Genomic DNA, 18,689 nt, shown 5'->3' with positions numbered 1-18,689 from the left:
CAGGAGGTACGTTCCAGGACCCCCAATAGTTGCCTGAATCCACAGATAGTACCGAACCCTCTATCTAGTATGCTTTTTCCTATACATACACAACTATGACAAAGTTTAATTTCTAAATTAGGCACGGTAAGAGATTAACAACAGTAACTGATAATAAAATAGAACAGTTATAACAGTGTACTGTAATAAAAGTTATGTGAATGGGGTCTCTCAAAATCCCTCTGTGCTGTACGGCCAGAGGGGAAGTGCTGCACAGAGGGAGAAGCCGTCCCAGGCGGGCGGAGCGGGGTGGCCTGAGAGTTCCTCATGCCTCGGAACGGCACGCAATTTAAAACTTATGAATTATTTATTTCTGGAATTTTCCAGCTAATATTTTTGGACCATGGTTGACCATGGATAACCGAAGCTATGAAGAGCGAAACTGCGGGTAATGGAGGCTGCTGTGTCTCCATTTTCCCATTTTGTGGGAAGGCGGAACACTTGTCCAAGCTCACAGGGCTAGGAATGGCAGAACCGGGACAAGACCCAGGCATCCTGGCTCCGTGGTCTCTGCTCACAACCACTCTTCAAACTGCAGTGGAGCTTTTCAGCCAGCGCTTTCTCTAAAATGAGTCACTTCACACTTTTGAAATGGTACACTGTTCACTGTTTTTGTTTTCCTGGGCTGGGCCCTGTGTGGAGGGTGGGATTGACGTGGGAGTTCACACAGAAATAATCCAGGTCCTTTAAAAATGTTAAAAAATTGAGTTGTTTTCCAAACTCAGGCAGAAGTGTGTCCTGCCACGAAGGCAGGTGGCCTCCCGGAGTGGGGCAGCCCTGGGCTCGAACACCGCGCCGCTGCCTACCTTGCCCAGCCTGCTCGTGCTCGGGACAGGCCCTGCTGGCCCCCTGCACTTCACCGAGCCCTTCCTCCTCTGGCTCCCTGAGTGTGCCGCACTTTCTCACTGCCTGACGTGCCTGTGTGTGGCTTGAAATCCAAGAACTTGGTGAGAACAGGGCAAGTACTCGGACTTGCTGTGGACCAGAAAGTTTGGGGGTGTTGTGGGGTGTCTCTTCACATTGAAATACAAATCCGGTTGCAGTCGTCTAGGGGAACAGAGCTCAGGTCTCTGCACACCTTGGAGACTGCCTTTTGCTTTGCAGCCACAGGGGCTGCCTTGGGGCCCTGCTGGGACGTGGAGCTGCCGCCGCCGTGGTCCTAACCGAGTCCCAGCCCAGCCGAGCTGCGGGCCTGCCTTTCCTCCTTCCCGCCTCTGCAGCCGTGCTTAGCATTGCGGCCGGTTTCTGCCATCCTTCGCCTGTTTGCGTGCATCCCTGTGGGCCCGAATTGTATTAGTGGGCACTTGGCTCTGCTGCGGGAGGGTGGTCCAGGGGCTGCAGGACCTTTGGAAAGAGCTGAGGGAGCGGCCGTGGCCTTAGTTGTTCAGCACACAGCCCGCTCGAGAGCTTTGAATTATCGAGGCACCTCCCTGCTCCCCACTCAGGCCTCCCTGCTCCGTTCCCCGCTTAGAGAGGGCTCGCCATAGTTGGAGCACACCTGTGAACTTTGCACCAACTAAATGAGTGTCCTGTGGTTCATGCGACGCTTACTGGGTGTTGCAAAGTCTTCTGTAGTTTGTTATAAATAATATAATTTTAAGGTCTGACAACTAGTTGTTACCGAGTGATGTAGAAACAAGAAGACCACAGGTGAGAGGAAAGGAGACTGAGACAGGAGGCTTTGCTTAGGTGACCCTCATGCTTTTCCGCAGTGCACTGGGTTCCGTGCACTTAATAGGGAATAAGACCCGAGCTCCAAGTTTAGTTGCAGTTTGAACTGATTGTATGATTTTAGGCAGTTGACTTCTTTGGTCTTAATTTGCAGCATCTCGAGAATAAATGCGCCTCCTCCCCTTTTCTTAAAGCTCTGCTCCCGCTCTGTTTGTCCAGCTCTGTCTGTCGTCTGACCCCGTGAGTGGAAGACGTCGTTACCTGTATAAGGCAGCTGTGTACAGACATGTACCACAGTTATTCGCACTGGGAAGTGAGCGGCTGCTCATCCACTTCTTTGTGAATAGCTTTATATGTAACTTTTTAAGCTGGGAGTTGCAAGTTTTTAATTATGTATGTTTTATTCCATGAGATAATGAATGAATGACAAGTGCTTAGAATGAAGCAGTTGTTGTTGCCAAGTGGTAACTTTCGGCTTGCGGTTGATTTCTGCCTTCACTGCGGAGCTTCTTACTCACTTCCACGCTGGTTGGCCTGCTAACCTACATTGAAAATGCAGCGCTGTCCCCACTGAGACTTCCAGGACAATGCCATCCCTGGTGAGCCTAATATTTTATTTCAGGCCTCAGGATTTTAACTTTTAAATGCTAAAATATTACTGACTGCAGAAAGACAAAGTCTACTGTGTGACCCTGTTAGCGCTTTCTTCTGGATTGAGTTTTCCTAGGATCTCTAGAGAAACATGGGATTGATGATAAATTCTCAGTGCAATTCTTGTGAGAAAGATGAGAATTCAATTTTAGATTTACTTTAGAGAAAATTGGGAGGTAAACGTGGATTTCCCAAAGACGGCTGTGGGAAAAACTGTCTTTATTTGCCACTGGAGCAGATCAAGAGCACACCGTGACCCTTCTAACACTGTAGTACTTCCTATTTGAAGAGAAACAATAGAACCAGCCATGGCCTCCTTATCTGTCCCCTGAATGGGTGTCTCCTTTAAAGAATTTCCCTGTCCTTTCTCATCCCATTGAGTGACATCATTGGTGCCACAGAAACCTTAGTAACAGACTCCAGCGGTCCTACTTCATGTGAAACTTACGATTTGGCCAGTTCGAAATCTATCATCACCTGTTGGTGATACATCTTCCCACTGGTGCATTTACCTGATGCAACAGTAAGCTTCCTTTTATGGCAAATTTTGCTGTTCACAAGCCACAGATGTTTCTGTGAGCCTGTGCCAGGCCATAACATGCTTTTAAACTTCTAAAATAATTTTGAAATACCTTTAGTAGTTTTTTGGCCTGTGTTTCTTTTTTTCCTTTTTCTATTTAAAAAATTACAAAAATAATAATCATTGACAAAAAGTTAGACATTAAAATAGGCAAAAAATTGCCGCCTAAATACTATTCCCTCTATTAATAACCACTTTTAATGTTTTGATGAATATCTTTTCAAATTGTTTTCTTTGCAAATATATACACATAAGTAAATATATGGCCCAAACAGAATTATACTTTTTTAATTATGGAAAATTTCCCAATTAACACAAAAGTAGAGGGCATGGTATAATGAGCGGCCAAAATACCTGTCACCCAGCGTCGCCGTTGTCCACAGAGGGCTCGTCTCATCTGCTGTCTCACCCTGGCCGCGTTCTTTGAAAGCAAATCCCAAACATCTCTTTTCTTCTGTATTTTTTTCTATAATACACGAACTGTTTTGGGAAAATAAAACCACATTTTCACGTGTAAAAAATTTACATTTGAACACATTCTGTTTTTTGACAGATTCACAAATATTCTTTACAGTTGGTTTCTTGATTTATAAGGATCTCTTTATTAACTGTTTTGCTTTATTCTACAAGGCATTCAAAATAACAGTACACCGTTATTACTAACAATATGATTACAGTATGAGTACAGTTTTAAGATTTCTTTGTATTGTCTTTACAAGCCCATTTTTTATTGTTGCAATTTTCATTTAATAAATAGCGTATCCCATTTTTCTTTGCTGGTAAGTAACTGCCTTCGTTTTTAAATGGCTTCATGATATGTTTACCCATAGCCTTCTTGGAACACAGAACATAATGTTTTGTTACAAACAAAGCTGAGTTGACTGTACATGTGTTTGCTCATTACATTTTTTAAAAGTGTAAGACAGCATACAAACAGGAATGTGTGTAAGTTTAAAGCTGTATTAATTTTTCACAAAGTGAAAATTCCTCAGGTTAAGGGACAGCTTTCCCGGCCCCCCCAGAGCCTCCCCTGTGGCCCCTCTCCCACCCTCCCCACTTCCAGCCTCACAGACTAGCTTTCCTTATTTCTGAACTCCATATAAATAGAATTATTGAGTATATGCTTCTTTCATGCCCGGCTCCTTTTGCTCAAGGTTATTTTTTGAGATTCGTCATGTTTCTTGTCAGTGCCTGCATCCTCTGAGTCGTGCTCAGTGTGGCCCCCGTTTACCGGCCTGCTGGAGGGGCATCTGTGGTGCCAGTCGGGGCTATTACAGATCGTTTACACACTTGAAAAGTATCTTCTAAAGATAGAGTCCTAGGAGTTGACTTTGTGTTTAAAGGAAAAGAGGCTTTTGTTGCTGAAATGTTGCCAAATTGCCCTGCATAAAGGCTGTGCCAGTTTACACTCCCACGGGTCTGCCCATGGTGAGGCCTGCCCTGCCCATTCCTGTGTGTGCCAGTCTTGCTGGTCCATGTTTTGAAACTGGCTGCTCTTGCGTTATGAGGGCTATACCAGTGCTTGAGACATTTCAGGTGCCTAAAAGGGCTTTTTAAATCTCGGAGGGAAACAAATGCCAAAGATGTTTGAGTGGCTGTTACTGAGATGACCTTGTGCCCTAAAAAATGTTGGGTTCGTTGGGGAGATAAGACGTACATGACAAATGCCCAACAGCCCAAGTGCCAGCTGAGCCGATCCAGTGATGCTGTAAGACTTCAGATGAAGGAGAAATGAGAGCTTTTCCTCGCACTGATTTGAGGCTACTTTCTTCAGCGAGGCTGCCTGGAGCGGAGACTATTTGAATTACAGAGGCCAAAGCCACTATTTTGGCCACCTGCTTTAGTGGCTAATCTCCCTTCGTTGTGTAATTCAAGTCTAATGTTCTGTCTAGCTCTCTTGCTCCCTGTTCGAAAATACAGCAGCGTGCTGCCTCCAGAATGCTGTCATTTGATGTAAAATTCCTGGTACACATCAGTGTCACTGGGAAATTTTGTACGGTACTGAGGCAGTAGTTCATTGTCCCAACTGAAGTTGGGTGATTGATAAAAAGTAGTGGCAGCTTCATGTGATTCCAGGCACGGTCCTCTGAAAGCTGGGCAGGGTACCACCCCCCCTCCTGGGCCTCGGGCTGGAAGAGTGCAGGGTCTGCACACAGCTGGGGATTTAGGGCATGTTTCACCTGGACTGGGAGCGCCTCTCAGACTACTGATGTTACTCAGCAAATTACAAGGGCTCTGTGTGCTGTGCCAAGTGCAGGCTCGAGAGGAGTCTAAGTGCAGGGAATCGATAGCCCCGAAGTTACGCGGCATCTGGGCAGCCTGCTCAGCGGCCTCCAGGTTGCCAGGAAGGCATAGAACCCCCACCCCCACCCCCACCCCCACCCCCTTCAGGGGGAACTTTTAAAAATTTTCTAAAAATTTCACGAGTATCTTTTGCAGAAATGAAAGCATCTTGCCTTTTCTTCCATTTGAGCTGTTGGCATCCCCGTAGGAATAGGAATGCGTATTTCTATGCATAGTTAACAGAAGGACTTAACAAAAATCGGTCATTTGAATATGTCAGCATTTTGATATGATGAGATCTGGTGTTAGTATGTGTGCAAGTCACAGTTACCTGATGTTGACTCACACTTTTTCTTTAATGAAGGAATCGGTATTTCGTTAGCCTAAAGGAAGCACCAGGGCGGCCCAATTGCCGCGTGTCGCGTTGTGTCGCGTTGTGATGGGGATGAACCTGGGCCTGGAGTGCAGCCTCAGAGAAGGAAGAGATGGCGGAGGTGTTGCAGCTTAGCAGCTTCTTAGGTTCCTTTGTAAAAAGTACTCAAGGGAAGAGGAGTAGATTTTACATCGCGAAGGGTTTTACGTGACAGGTGCATTGGGGGAAAATGCGCGTGAAAACAACAGAAGCCTGGGAGTTCGCACACTTGACTGACAGACAGTGCTGGGCCGGGGAGAAGATGCTTCTCCTAACGCAGCCCTGCCCCCCTCCCCCGGGGGACACCCCACCTTGCCCAGAGACTCCCCTGGCTCCTGCAAGAGGTTTTCTTTGCTGAGCAGCAAGCAAATCCACAGACAGTGGCTGTGAAAATTTCACTGAGCACATTTTACGCATTTTGTAACTGCTGTGTTTCCCCTGAAAATAACAACTAGCCGACAGTCAGCTCTAATGTGTTTTTTGGAGCAAAAATTAATGTGAGACCTGGTTTCATTTTCCTATAAGACCGGGTCTCGTATTAATTTTTGCTCCAAAAGACGCATTAGAGCTGGTTGCCCGGCTAGGTCTTATTTTTGGGGAAACACGGTAGCACGGCTTCCCATTGTGGAGTGACATGAAGGTGGCCCCTCACAATTCGCCTGTGCTCTGCGTCACCTGGCTCTTTGTCCTTCCCGTCTCTTTCCCTTCACGGAGTTCCCTGCCTCACTTCTCCTGGCCCTGCTGCTGCCACGCATGTGAGAGGAGCTCTGGAAAGTGCGTGGTGGGTGCTCATTCCAGGGTCAGAGCCATGAGAGAAGCATGGCGACACGTGACAGTTTGTTTTTAGTGAGGAATGGGCCGGGGCGCCCAAGCACGTGTGGGCTGGAGCTAATGTCTGAGAAGGAAAGAGGAAGGGAAGGTGCCCTCTTGTGGAAAATTAGATTGGAAGAAAACTGCCCCAAACTTGGGTTCTGCTGCTGTCTTCAGGAAAGTTAGGGTAGAAAGAAGTATTCCTGTTTTTCCTTGCTTCTGTTTCTTTGTAGGTGTCCGTGAATAATGAGAATTGTTCAAAGCCTGGATGATAAGCCGCGAGCCCTTCTGTGTTCAGAAGGAGAAATACAAGTTTAAAAGAGGGGAACCATCGTCTCTCTAGTGCCTTTTAAGTGCTAGGCATTATGCTTGGGAATTTGGTATGTTACTCCATTTTAATAAAACAGCCCGGTGAGGTAAACGTATTGAGAAGGTAGGTCTGGAATCTGGGCCAGATGGAGCAAGGCTGGAATTCTGATTGTCACCAAGCATAGGACATGGTGTCACACAGTGATGGAATTTTCGAACTAGGTGCTGCCTGAGAGGTTACTTGTCAGCTTCCTGTCAGAGCAGCGTGGCGCAGAGGAAGGGGCACAGGCTGGGATTTAGGCAGCCTGGACTCCACCGCCTGCCCTCCCTGCTGACTCGCACCCCTTATAAGATGGGCGTGGCGCTAGTACTTAGGGCACAGGTGTGTGACCGAATCAGCGCTGCTGCTGCTACGGCCAAGGTGCTTTGTAAACCGGAAAGTGACTTGCAGATACTTGCTAATGGAGGTGGTTTTCTTTCACAGATGGGCACCCACCAACACATCAGTTGTTAGTTAGGATTTTGGTCAGCAAAAGGATTATAATTTGGTTTTATATGTCCCTGGATGTGGTCTCTTCTGGTTCTTAACACTTCTGTTCCCGTAATTGTTTCACGTCTACAATAGATATTTATTTAATGGTGCCTCCCGTGTGCCAGGCCTGTCACAGGTAAGTTTCCATCCTTTTCAAACACTGAAACTGTACAATTGATTGACAGTTTTTTTCCTACTGGGATACGTGATGCCAAACCTAACTGACTTTTTAACGCCCTTGGTGTCTTTGTTTAAATATGCGTTAGACTCTTTTAATACCATAATGCCAGTTACGCAGGTGTTTGGGACGTACCTGTTGGCCTGAAGGAACTGCGGAACATGGACGGCATGTGTGCGTGTCTCACAGGTTAGCCTGGGTTTGTTTCTGCCTCCAGGACAGCTGGCTGGGCTGGACACTAGAGCCTGTGCACTGCCTTACAGCTGATGTCACCCGTGTCACACTGCTGACCTGCGTGGGAAGTGTGGGCAGTGAGCTATTTGAAAATGACTCTTTGGTTTTACTGTCATTAGAGCCAGGTTATTTTCCACTATGTTGGAGAACATTTTGGTTGAATAGTACATTGGACTTCGTTCTCACAGGGACTACATGTCAGCTCTGAGTGGTCAGCCTCGTTTCATTCAGCCTATGACTTAGGGGGCTCTGGCGGTTCCCCAGGGTTCAGCCAGGAGGACCAGCTTGGTGTGGTCCAGCCCCAGACTGGACTCCTCCTTCGCAGGCACTAGAGACCCCCAGCCTGACTGGGTGAAAAGTCTCCCCCAACAAGCACCATGGAGCGGTCCTTGTGACGTGGCTTCCTTTGGATCCCAGGTTTTAAGGTAGGACTCCCGTGGTTCCCTGCTGTCTGAGGAGGTGAGCCTTTGTGGCCCTGGGAAGTCACCCCTTGTTCACTTTGGCTCCTATTTCTGTTGTCTGGGATGCGGTCAAAGGAATGATAGTCGAAAGCACGACACCGGTTCTCTCCTGGTTGGCAGAGGGCACGCTGGAGATGTCTGATGCACGGGCGCTGCTCCGGCCTTTTGCATTAGTCTGTTCAGGCCGCCAGGGACTCAGCAGCCTCCTGGTGGTTTTCAGAAGGAGCTGGACTTCGATGATACACGGAATGCAGTTAGCAGTGGCACGGAGTCATAGGTGACGGCCGGGCGGAAGTGCTCTGTGCTTCCCGGGGGGAAAGGCCGGGTGGGAAGAGCACAGGCAGGCTGAACAAGTGCCTTTGGGGCTAACGTGTGTGAAGGGAGGGGTGATGAGGCCCATATTAGGGAGGCCTGTGGGTGTCCAGCTGGGGAGGCCAGCCCTTGCTATGTTACGCCTGGCAGAGCCCAGGAGGGCTCAGTGGGAGAGTGACCTGCGGCTTCGTGAAGACTCATCTGGCACAGTGCACAGAAGTGGGTGGAGGGAGCCTGGGGCTGAGCCAAGAAGGTGGGGGCTGGGGAAGGACAGGCCCATAAGGGCTCTGCAGCTGTCATTTGGGGACGGGGTGCCATACAGGGGACCTGACTGAGGCAACAGCCTTAAAGCTTGGGAGACGGGCTTGGAGGGAAGACAGGTAAGCTTCTGGTCTGGGTTGGATATTTGGCAGCTGTTATATATGCCAGTAAAAGAACTCGTTTCTGGCAAGTTCTGTGGGACTGGTAATCTCTGGGGTGATTCTCGGATGAGGAAGGAGAATGTGAAACTTTGGGAAAATAAAGCCCACTTTTACTACCTACATCGCCCCCGTGTATTATCATCCGACATGCAGTTTTTCAAAGACGCCTTTCTGAGATATTTTCTGCTTCTGGGCCTCAGGACTGTCTAGTAGCAGGTTCCCACGAAGAGGCTTCATAGGCCCACGGGCCTTCTCTGAGCTCCTCTAATGGCTGTGACAGGGTGCCGAGGCCCTGGCAGGTTGAGCGGGCCCCCTGAGCCCAAGGCAGCGCTTTCCCTGTGGTGGGCTAGCCCCTCAGGTTCAAGGCCCTCTCCTGCGTTCCTGTTGACTCAGCAGCTTTACTCACCTGGCCTACAGGTGGGCTCTGGGGTCAAGGTGTGAGCTGGAACAGGCGCTTCTCTTGCAGACCTTTGTGGTGCAGGAAAGATAAATGCTAGTTAGTGCTAAACCGACCAAGTGATGCCATATTTCAATGTATTTGTCATAAAAAGAATTCCAGGGATATTAAGGATCGAAAATCCAAGGAAAAGAGGAGCATGACATTTTAAAGTTGGTACTTACTGATCGAGGATTTTGGTAATTCGCTGTTTCTGTAGTAGGAATTTTCAGCCATTTAACATTTTTCTATGAAGTTAAGAATGAGACTGATGACTTATTTATAATCAGTAAGTCCTTATGCAGAAGCTGATGAGCATTACAATAAAATTTAATCTTGAAAAAATTCGGAACAATTTTAGTTTCATTCATTCAGTGGATATTTAGCATTTGTGACATACTGGATACTCTACCGGGGCTGCATAAGCAAATACGATCTAATTCTTAAAATTGGTAAGACATTTTTAAAAATTGGTTTGCCTTTAATTCATACTTAAGAATTCAGATAATTGGCAGTAATCAGGATGCAGAAACATTAAAAATATCCCAAAATGCCTGAAACTCATCTATGCAAATCCATCAAAAAGCTGAAAAACAAAAGCTAATTTTATGGAACAATACAGTGGTGACTGTTTAATAAAGACCTTCTGTCCTTAAAGGAATTTTTGTGGTGATTTTTTTTCATCGTTGTAACTGTATTGTAATTGATGATAACAGCCATAACACAAGAGTGTTATGATGTAAGTGATTAAGTACTAAATTTTGTGGAACGAACTAAGTACTTGAGAATTGAGATCAAGGAGCCAGCCCAGAGAACAGCTGGTGGGAAAATGCTTGCTGAGGTGAATTCCTGGGGACGGGCGAAGGGGACCCCCAACCAAGAGGGCCCCTAGTGAGGCCGGGCACGCCACAGGTAGCTCGCTGTGGAGGGCAGGCCAGGTGTGGCTGCAGGCAGGCGGGCCTTGACCCTGACGCCCCCCAGGTTCCTGGCTGTAGAATGTCGGAGTGTCACTGCCGACTTGGAGGCATGACTGAGGTTCGGGGAGATGATGAGGGTAACGTTCTGGGTGCCTGGAAAATGCTCCATGGACGGAAATCGGTGCTGCTGTTAGGGAGGACGGAGGGGGCCAGGCCATGAGGGCAGGACTGCCGGGCACGGCATCCTTCTCTGATGGGACGGGAATTAGGAAGCCAGGTGACCCGAAGTGGGATGTGACAGGGCTGAACTAGTAACGGTAGCTGCCTTTTGAGTGCTCCTGTGTACTCTGTGCTTTATATCCAGTATCTGCCAGCCTCACCAGCACCCTCTGCGGAGCTGGGGGCGCTCAGGGAGAGGAAACAAGCACCTTGCACAAGGTCACCTTGCTACCAAGAGGGAAGGCAAGGCTCGAACCTGTGTCTGCCTGCTTCTAACGTCTGGACGCTTCGCCTAGCAGACTGCCCTACCTGGGAAGCTGTCTGTAGGGCTGCTGACCCCGCGGGGAAGAGGAGTGGCAGGCTCAGGTAGTTAGTCCTGCTGCCGAAAGCAGAGGGGTGTGCGTTCAGAGGCCATGTGGGCACACCCCACCCCACCCTGCAGAAAGGAGCAGCAAGAGGAACGAGGGCAGCAACCAGGGGTGGAAAAGGAGACTGACCTAGTGGTCGCCTGTAGAGGCAAGAGGCCAAGGTGAGTCGGAGATGGCTGTGTGGCGCTGGGCCCCAGAAAGCCCAGGCACCAGTGGTGGGGTCCATCCACGCGCTTCTCAGAAGCATGTTTCTCGTGCGCACTGAGCCATCACTCAGGCTTCTCAGAAATCCTTGCTTAAGGGAGGTGACATGTGGCCTGGCCAGACTTCTGCTGTTCTAGTAGATCCGTTCCTTCGGGGGTCGGAGAGGCAGGGGTACCTGAGGTGCCAGTATTCTCAGTGTCCCCTTGTGCCGTCTAGGACAGTGCTACTCTCACCCGTGTTGAAGTGGCCATTTTAAAAATGTCCAGTCTATCTGGACTGACACTTTTGTAAAGTAAAAGAAGAATTACTCGGAAAAGAAACTTTTGAAAAAGACACGCAGAATGCAAACGCTAATTGCTTGTTATTAGACCCTACAGATACAAAATTACTCTGTCAAACTGCCATAAAAGTTTCCAAAGCTTATTCTGTTTCTGAATTGAATTTTGACTGCAGACAGTTCAGCTCCTCAAGGGCTGGGACACGTCGAGAGCAGTGATCTAGGAAGAAGTCTTGTTAAGCAAATCAGTCAACAGGCTGTTTGCAGAGTATTTACAGGCTTGAGAGTAAAACTAATCGCGTGGTTGGCACTTAAAATACTTCAGGTGTTTGTTCACATAGGACGTAACTCTAGGTGAAGGCTTTTCAGTGAAGTTCCGTATTAGGGGGCAGGGATGTAAACTAAACAGGCCTAGAACTGAGGCTGATGGGTTCCTTTTGCACCAACCTAATCGTTATTTCAAGGGATCCATTCGTTCCGATGGTCGCCGTCCTTGGAAAGAGGTGCGTCTACTTCCTCTGCTGTTTCTGCGAACCATTGTGTATTCCTTTGCTCATTCAACTTAAATTAGTATGTTTTGTCTGTTAATTTTTGGTTTGCCTTTGAATTGATTTTTGTATTTGGTGCATAATTTGAGGTGTATTCTTTTAGGGGTAAGTTCCTTAAGCAAACTTTAAAAAAAATCTCTTAAGCGTTATGTATGCTGATATAGAGATCATGTAATAATTTAATCTGTTCTTATTTCAAATTTGATTTTTGTGTCTAGCTGCCAGTGTGTCTTATTTTATATTTTGAGCTATTCTGCTGATGTCTTCCTCGATCTGAGGTGATTTGCTGTGTTGTTCCCTTAGCCTAGGATTCTGGCCCCGCCTGTAGGGCCCAGCCCAAGTCTTCACTCAGGCGGCTCCTCTGGCTCCTTTTCTACCCTTTCCACTACAGGTCACCACCGCTGCTGAGCTCGCTGCCTCCCAGCACAGCGTCCTCCCTGCCCTCTGGCCCCTTTCTCCTCGCTCCAAAGTGTCGGGCCTTCCTTTTGTACCATGCTCTCTCTATGTCACGCCTGTCACAGCTCTTCCGTGTACGTATTCTCTTGGTTCGTCCTGCAGACCACCATCCCCACTTTTCCTGCCTGAGGCTGGACATGCACTTTCATTCCTTAGCCCCGAGCTCCCGGAGTGACTTGGGCCACTCACGTCCAGACTCCCAAGTGGTCGGGTTTTGAGTTTGCTCACAGATGCCTGTAATTTTGGGGTCATCTTTTCTACTCTGTGTGTTTATTATCTGAAGAGTCAGACATTAGAATCCTCAGTACAATGTCACAGGCCTGTTTGGAAGGAAGAAATCCTTAGAACCTGTGCAGGGGTGGCCAGTACGGATCTGGAGCTGTAAACCCCAGAACATGCACAAGCTGAAGCCATGTTTTATAGGACAGGTTCAGCAGCATTAGTTGTCTCCATCTGTGATTCTCCAGTGGGACCGGGGCAGTGGGTGGGAGGGTGGGTGGGTTTCCTTTATTTCAACAATAACAGCCCGGCGAATTGGACCACACAGAACATTTCCCATGAAGAAAAGACTCCTGCTTTTAAAGAAGGGAGGCACATTGAAAAATCACGGTTAGCTCAAGTCAGTCATTTGCTTTTGACTTTGGGGAGTGTGGGTGTGTGTTTTCTCCCTGTCCCCTCTATGGGCAAACAGACCTCGGTTCCAAATCCAGCCCTGCCATGTACTAGGTAGGTATGGTGACCTTGGTTGAGTTATTTAACTTCCCTAAACTTGTTTTCTCATCTGTAAAATGGGGAAATACTGTCTGCTTTGAAGGATCATTGTAAAGATGAAAGATGACGCGTGTACCGCACTTGAGTGTGGGCCCGGTGGGTGCAAGTTACCTGACAGTGAGTGCGGAAGTGGGTGGGAGCAGTAAGGGAGCGCCTGCTTACAGCCGGGCAGCACTGGTTCTCAAACCCGAGGCGCCGGCAGTCAGCCGGAAAGCTTCTTAACGTCCACATGTGCGGCCCAGCCCCCTCCTTTCTGGTCCATTTGGTCTGGGGTGGGGCTTGAGAATTGGCCTTTCTGAGTTTCCAGGTGACGCTGCTGCCGCCACTGCTGGTCTGGGGACCACACTTTGAGAACCTCTGGGCTACAGGTAACACCCGTGAGCATGGAGGTGTCGTAGATGTATTCGAAAGCTGACTTATGTGGTTAGACGTACTCAGTTAGAAAATGCTTGGATGCATTTTACAAATACTGAATTTAGTATCTAAAGGATTTTTCCTCCTGAAGTTCAGGAGTCCTTGTTAAATATATTTGAAGCAGAACAAGTTATGAAAGTAACAGTTAAAACATATTATGGATAGTCTAACAATATCACATTGGCTAAGGTATGTGAAAGTGCTTTTACAAAATGCTAAAGCTGAAAAAATATTTTAAAGACTTTGTAAGATTGAACATCGTAGCGGAGAGTATAAAATAGTGTAACTTAGCTTTCTCGTCTCAACGTGCTGTTTACCGTGTGTATTTTTCTCTTTCTCCTCCAGGCTGCTGACTTGAGTAAACCAATAGATAAAAGGATATACAAAGGAACACAGCCTACTTGTCATGACTTCAACCACCTAACAGCCACAGCAGAAAGTGTCTCTCTCCTAGTGGGCTTTTCCGCAGGCCAAGTCCAGCTTATAGACCCAATCAAAAAAGAAACTAGCAAACTATTTAATGAGGAAGTAAGTAGCATCCTGTCTTAGCTGTTAAGACTCCCTTTAAGAATTGCTATGTCCTTACCCAGGGTAGTGGGCTTTGGTCCACAGTTTGAGCTAAGCCCGTTTTCTCATTCTCTCAGCCGTCCTGCCTAGTATTACCCAAGTTGAAAAGTGGTGAGTTAACTTGTTGACGTTTACCTGTTCTTCTTTGGGGCAACTGTTTTGTGTGTTTTTTTATGGAGTATGCTCAGGTGTTTATAGCAGGTACTTTAAAACTCTTTTAGAATGGCGAGAGGGGTGAGGCCGTAACTTGAAATTTATAATTTAAATAAGAAAATACAGAATTCCAAACTTGGTTCACATCACCAGAAAATTTCACGCAGATCGAAGAACTTGGTGACATTTATTTAGGCTGTTTAAATTACAGTTAAAGCTTTTGTGGTATATTTGACAGGCATTTGGCTAAGGAGTAATTCTCTAGCTCTTGAAACTATTTGCTGTTAAAATCACCTTTGACATAGTTAGAAATCCTGGCACTTCAAATTGGACCACATGCCCTAGCTTTTGCCAGTGTTGTGGTCTGTGCTGGGATTTCTAGTACCTTCAGTTTCATTCTGGAAGTAGCCGAGATTCTGAGCCATCTGCTCAGGAACACGTCAGGACTATTAAACGTGGCAGGTAGAAGTTGCCAAATAGATTATATTTGTTAAAGCTCCGAGTGGGCTTGCAGCCCTGAGAATTGCTGTTACACAGTTGATGGCTCCTGTCTGTTTCCGTAGGACTTTCCTAGCCAATGGGAAAGATGACATAGGCTTGCCAACTTAGAAGCCCTGAGTCCACGCTCTATGTAACATCGTGGACCTCAGCCATGATGTGACAAGGGTCAGGCCATGTGGGATCCCTCTCTCAGGAAGGACAAGAGGTTGTGCCCTTGCATGATTTGAACGTCATTAACTTGGAACAGAAGCGCAGTACAAATTCTGGCTTTTAAGAAATCATTTGGGGAAGAATATTCATCTTGACGAATTGCAGTTAAAATTCTGATTCTTTTGCAATCTTTATGGTCTATGCTGTCGTGCGTGTCCAGACCCCACCCGCCCGCGGGGCTGCTGTCTGACGTCACCAGTGGACTTGGTGAGATCTTTTGAGCCATCATGCCATCTCCCGTTAGTGTCATCTGGGTTGACTGGGAACAGAACTTGCCATCTGGATTGATAAACTATAGAGGAAAAGTAGTTAATCCCATTTTTCATTTAAAAAATCTTCAGCAGAAAATTATTCTATTTACCTAGATATGTTATTATCATCATCTGAGAAAATGAGAAAATGATTTCTCAGTAAGCTGGACAGTTTTTTTGTTTGTTGGTATTTGGTTGGGCTGAGTGGAGCCACAAAACAAGCCTTCTTTGCACCATCAATAGAAATTGTGAATTTGGACTCATGGTGGGGCTGTGTTGGTGTTGAGGTAGGGGAGTGTTACTGAGGGGGAAGGGATTGGAACCGTGTGAAGGGCTGTTGGTCAACAAAATCAGGAGGCTGCCCTGGCTGAGGATGGCACAGATTGCCACTTAGAGAACAAGGAGGGTTTGTGTGTCACTGCTGCGGGAGGGTGGAGACGGGGGACCGGAGAGCACAGGTCCCTGGAGTCCCAGGCCCCGAGAGCACTCAGCGCGTCAGCCAGACCCGTCCCTGCTCCTGCACAAATGGGTGTTGCAGGCGGGAAAGCCTCCTCGCTCTTAGTAATTGAAGCATGAGTTAACGCATACTGTCTTTACATTTTATTTGAAAAGTGGCTGTTCAGAATGCTGGGACTCTGTACGGTGTGATGCCATCTGGGCATTGACAGCTCAAGGCTGAAGTTGATTGCCCTTCACAGTAGGGAATTCTTTGGCTGTGTGGATGATATTTTCATCAGATTTTGGTCAGGATGTCTAAGAGCAAGGGTCGTCAGAGGTTTGTTTCTCAGGGTGCCAGAAATTGGGGCTGATGCAATTGTCATGCCATGCTTTGCATTGGTACGAGAGTTAGAGGCTGCGGAATGTTTTATATATTCCCTCTGCCCGGGACGGTGGGTGACTGTTGCCATTTTGCAGCTGAGAAAATTGTCAGAGAGAAGGTAAGTGAATTAATTGTGCAGCTCAGATGCAAATTGATGATGGAGTTGGAACTAGGAAGTAATTCCAGAAGCTGTAAGCCCGTGTGGTTGCAAGATGGGTGGGCCCTTGTCTTCCCAGGAGTGCGCAGTCTCGTAAGATGGACACACAGAGTACGGGGGCATGTGTTACCACAATGCTATGAATCAAGTACCAAGGGCTATGTGTTCACTGGATTCCTCAGTAGGTATCAAATGCCGTAAAATTAAAACGGAAGTGAAGCTCGGTGGAGGCTTCCAGAAGGTGACATTTGATATCTGGGTCTTGAAAGATGCGTAGGAGTTGGAAAAGGGTGAGAAAGGCCGTCAGAGCTGGAGAACACAACCTGGCGTGTGGAGGACTAGCTCGGAACCAGATGTGGCCAAATGTAGCGTGTGGGCCTCGGGTGGCAGGAGCCAGAGCTGGACAGAGAAACTGGAAGCAGGTCGTAAAAGCCCCTTCATGACACGCTAACAAACTTGGATCTGACACTGGAGGCTGTGGGGGACCTTTGCGCTTTTCCTCAAGGGAGTGACAGGATCACATGTGTTTTTTTAGAACTCTTGTCAGCACTTGTGGAAGGTGGATTGGAATGAAGAAAGAGAGAATGAAGGTAGCAAGACCAGTGAGGAGGCTCTAGTAACTGTCCAGGTGAGAGCTGAGGCCTTGAACTAGACTTGTGGCTGTTTTCCCATTCATTTGACAGACCTTGATTACCTGCCACGTGCCTGGCACTGGGTCTGCAGTGGCAGATAACCCCCCCTGCTGTTACCCCCTCAGAGGGAGGGGAAAAGGGTGTGAACAATAGCAACACACACACACACACACACTCACACACACTCACACACACATTCACACCTTTGGCAAATGGTGACTTGTGACGTAAGACAGTGGGCCTGAGAGAGAAACATGGGGCCTGCTTTAAACCGGGAGGCGGAGAACATCTCTCGGAGGAAGTAGTGTGCTTTCAGCTGAGCCTCGCAGGGAAAGGAGGCCATCCGGGTAAGGAACTGGAGGTAGAGCGCTCTGCAGGAAGGAGAGCGGGGGAAGGCGGTGGGCTGGGAGGACGGAGAGAGGACAGTGTACCGGGGAGGGTGCTGAGAAGTGGGGGCGTGGCCTTGGAGGGCTGTGCCAGGTGGGGTCGAGCCCAGCTGTGTGTGTTCCCCTGAGCTGTGCGATCCCTAAGAAGGGAGCAGGAGCACGCAGCTGTCAGGCTGGCATTTTTTAAAATTACCCTGGCTGCTTCGTGGAGAGCAAATTAGAGGTAGGAGCAAATCTTGGGTTTATGGCTGTCACCTTACTCCCCTGGGTAAAACTGAGGAAGGAGCAGGTGTTTGGGGTGGAGGGAAAGGTCAGAGTTCCATTCTGTACTTGTTAAACTTGGCAGGCCTGTAGGTGGTCGGTTACATGGATCTGGAGCTCAAAACTAGAGGTGAAAGTTTGGGAGTTGTCAGCATGTAAACGGTGAGCACATCCCTGAGATTAGAAGAAAGGTCTGTGGAGACAGTACAGTAAGCGTAAGAAGCGTGCTGAGGACCGAGCCCTGATTGCACCCAGGATTCTTGCCGTCTCATCATACTGGCTCCAAAGGGGCTCTTCAAGCAGTCAGCTCATGGCCATGAACTTGCAGACTCACAGCCTGATGGCCTGGAGGCCGAATGCCTAGGGTTCCGACTCGAGCTCTGCCACTGACTGACTGCCGGCTGTGGTCTGTTCCCTCACCTCTTCTCCTCAGCTGGAAGATGGTAAGGACAGTACCTGCCTGCGTGTGGTGAGGATGGGAGGCTAGCAAAGGGCCTGCAGTGAGCCCTGGGCAGCGCTCGGTCGGCTCCGGGTGGAGGCGAAACCCAGAGGGCTCCTCCCGCCAGGGCTTGGAAGGAACAGCTTCTGGGAGGTGAGGAACCGGCAGGTTTGGAGGAGAAACAGCAGTGAGTTTCCAGGACATGAAGGTAAGAGCAGGGCACCCCAGGCAGAGTCCACGCGTGCGAGGCTGAGGATGGGGGCTGCTTAGCACTGTGCAGTGGGTGTGAGCAGAGCGCTTCTCTCGGCCACCGTTACACGTCTGCACACACACCCACTGCTGGTTATTCTGATCTTTGCTTCCTTTCTGGGGATGCCTGGTACATGAAAATACACTACATGTTTGGATGGCATGGAATTGTCAGTTCCAGAAATCTGCCTGAGATTAAAGATAGATGAAAACTTCTGTGTGGGACTCGAGTATATCTTAAAAGGTGATTTTTCCCATTAATTAAAAAATAAAAAAAATTAAAATGCTTGTTGATAGAAACAGTGGGACTTAGAGACGTCCAGAGGTAGAGTATCGCTGATGAATCCTGGGGCTCACTGTTAGCTTCCCTGTTTTGTAAGACCAGGACTCACACCTTCCCTCCGCTAGAGATGCCGCAACCTCCACCTGCCAGTCTGGCCCCTCGAGACCCTGGCTGCTGTACCTGAGCCAGCCCAGGAGGAAGGAAAGGCCCTGGTGCTTTGTGGCCTCCCTTGGGGAATGATGGCCTTAGAGCCCCAGGGTCTCTGCTTTCTCCCGT

At 48.2% G+C, this 18,689-nt stretch overlaps 1 protein-coding gene across 13 annotated transcripts in view; it reads left to right on the top strand.

Annotated features, from left to right (window-relative positions):
* WDR20 (WD repeat domain 20) overlaps nt 1–18,689 on the top strand; it is a 55,953-nt gene that overhangs the window by 19,507 nt on the left and 17,757 nt on the right. For 3 of the 13 annotated variants that reach the window (XM_019747230.2, XM_019747224.2, XM_074326908.1), the window contains exon 2: nt 13,850–14,032. The exons of 3 other annotated variants lie outside the window; for them this stretch is intronic. In XM_019747230.2, coding sequence (XP_019602789.1) covers nt 13,850–14,032 — 183 coding nt within the window. 7 more of the 13 variants (XM_019747229.2, XM_019747223.2, XM_019747226.2 and 4 more) reach the window with 6 other exon arrangements.

This window comes from Rhinolophus sinicus, linkage group LG03 (genome assembly GCF_036562045.2).
Source record: "Rhinolophus sinicus isolate RSC01 linkage group LG03, ASM3656204v1, whole genome shotgun sequence".
NCBI lineage: Eukaryota > Metazoa > Chordata > Mammalia > Chiroptera > Rhinolophidae > Rhinolophus > Rhinolophus sinicus.
This window is presented reverse-complemented; position numbering and strand designations above follow the sequence as displayed.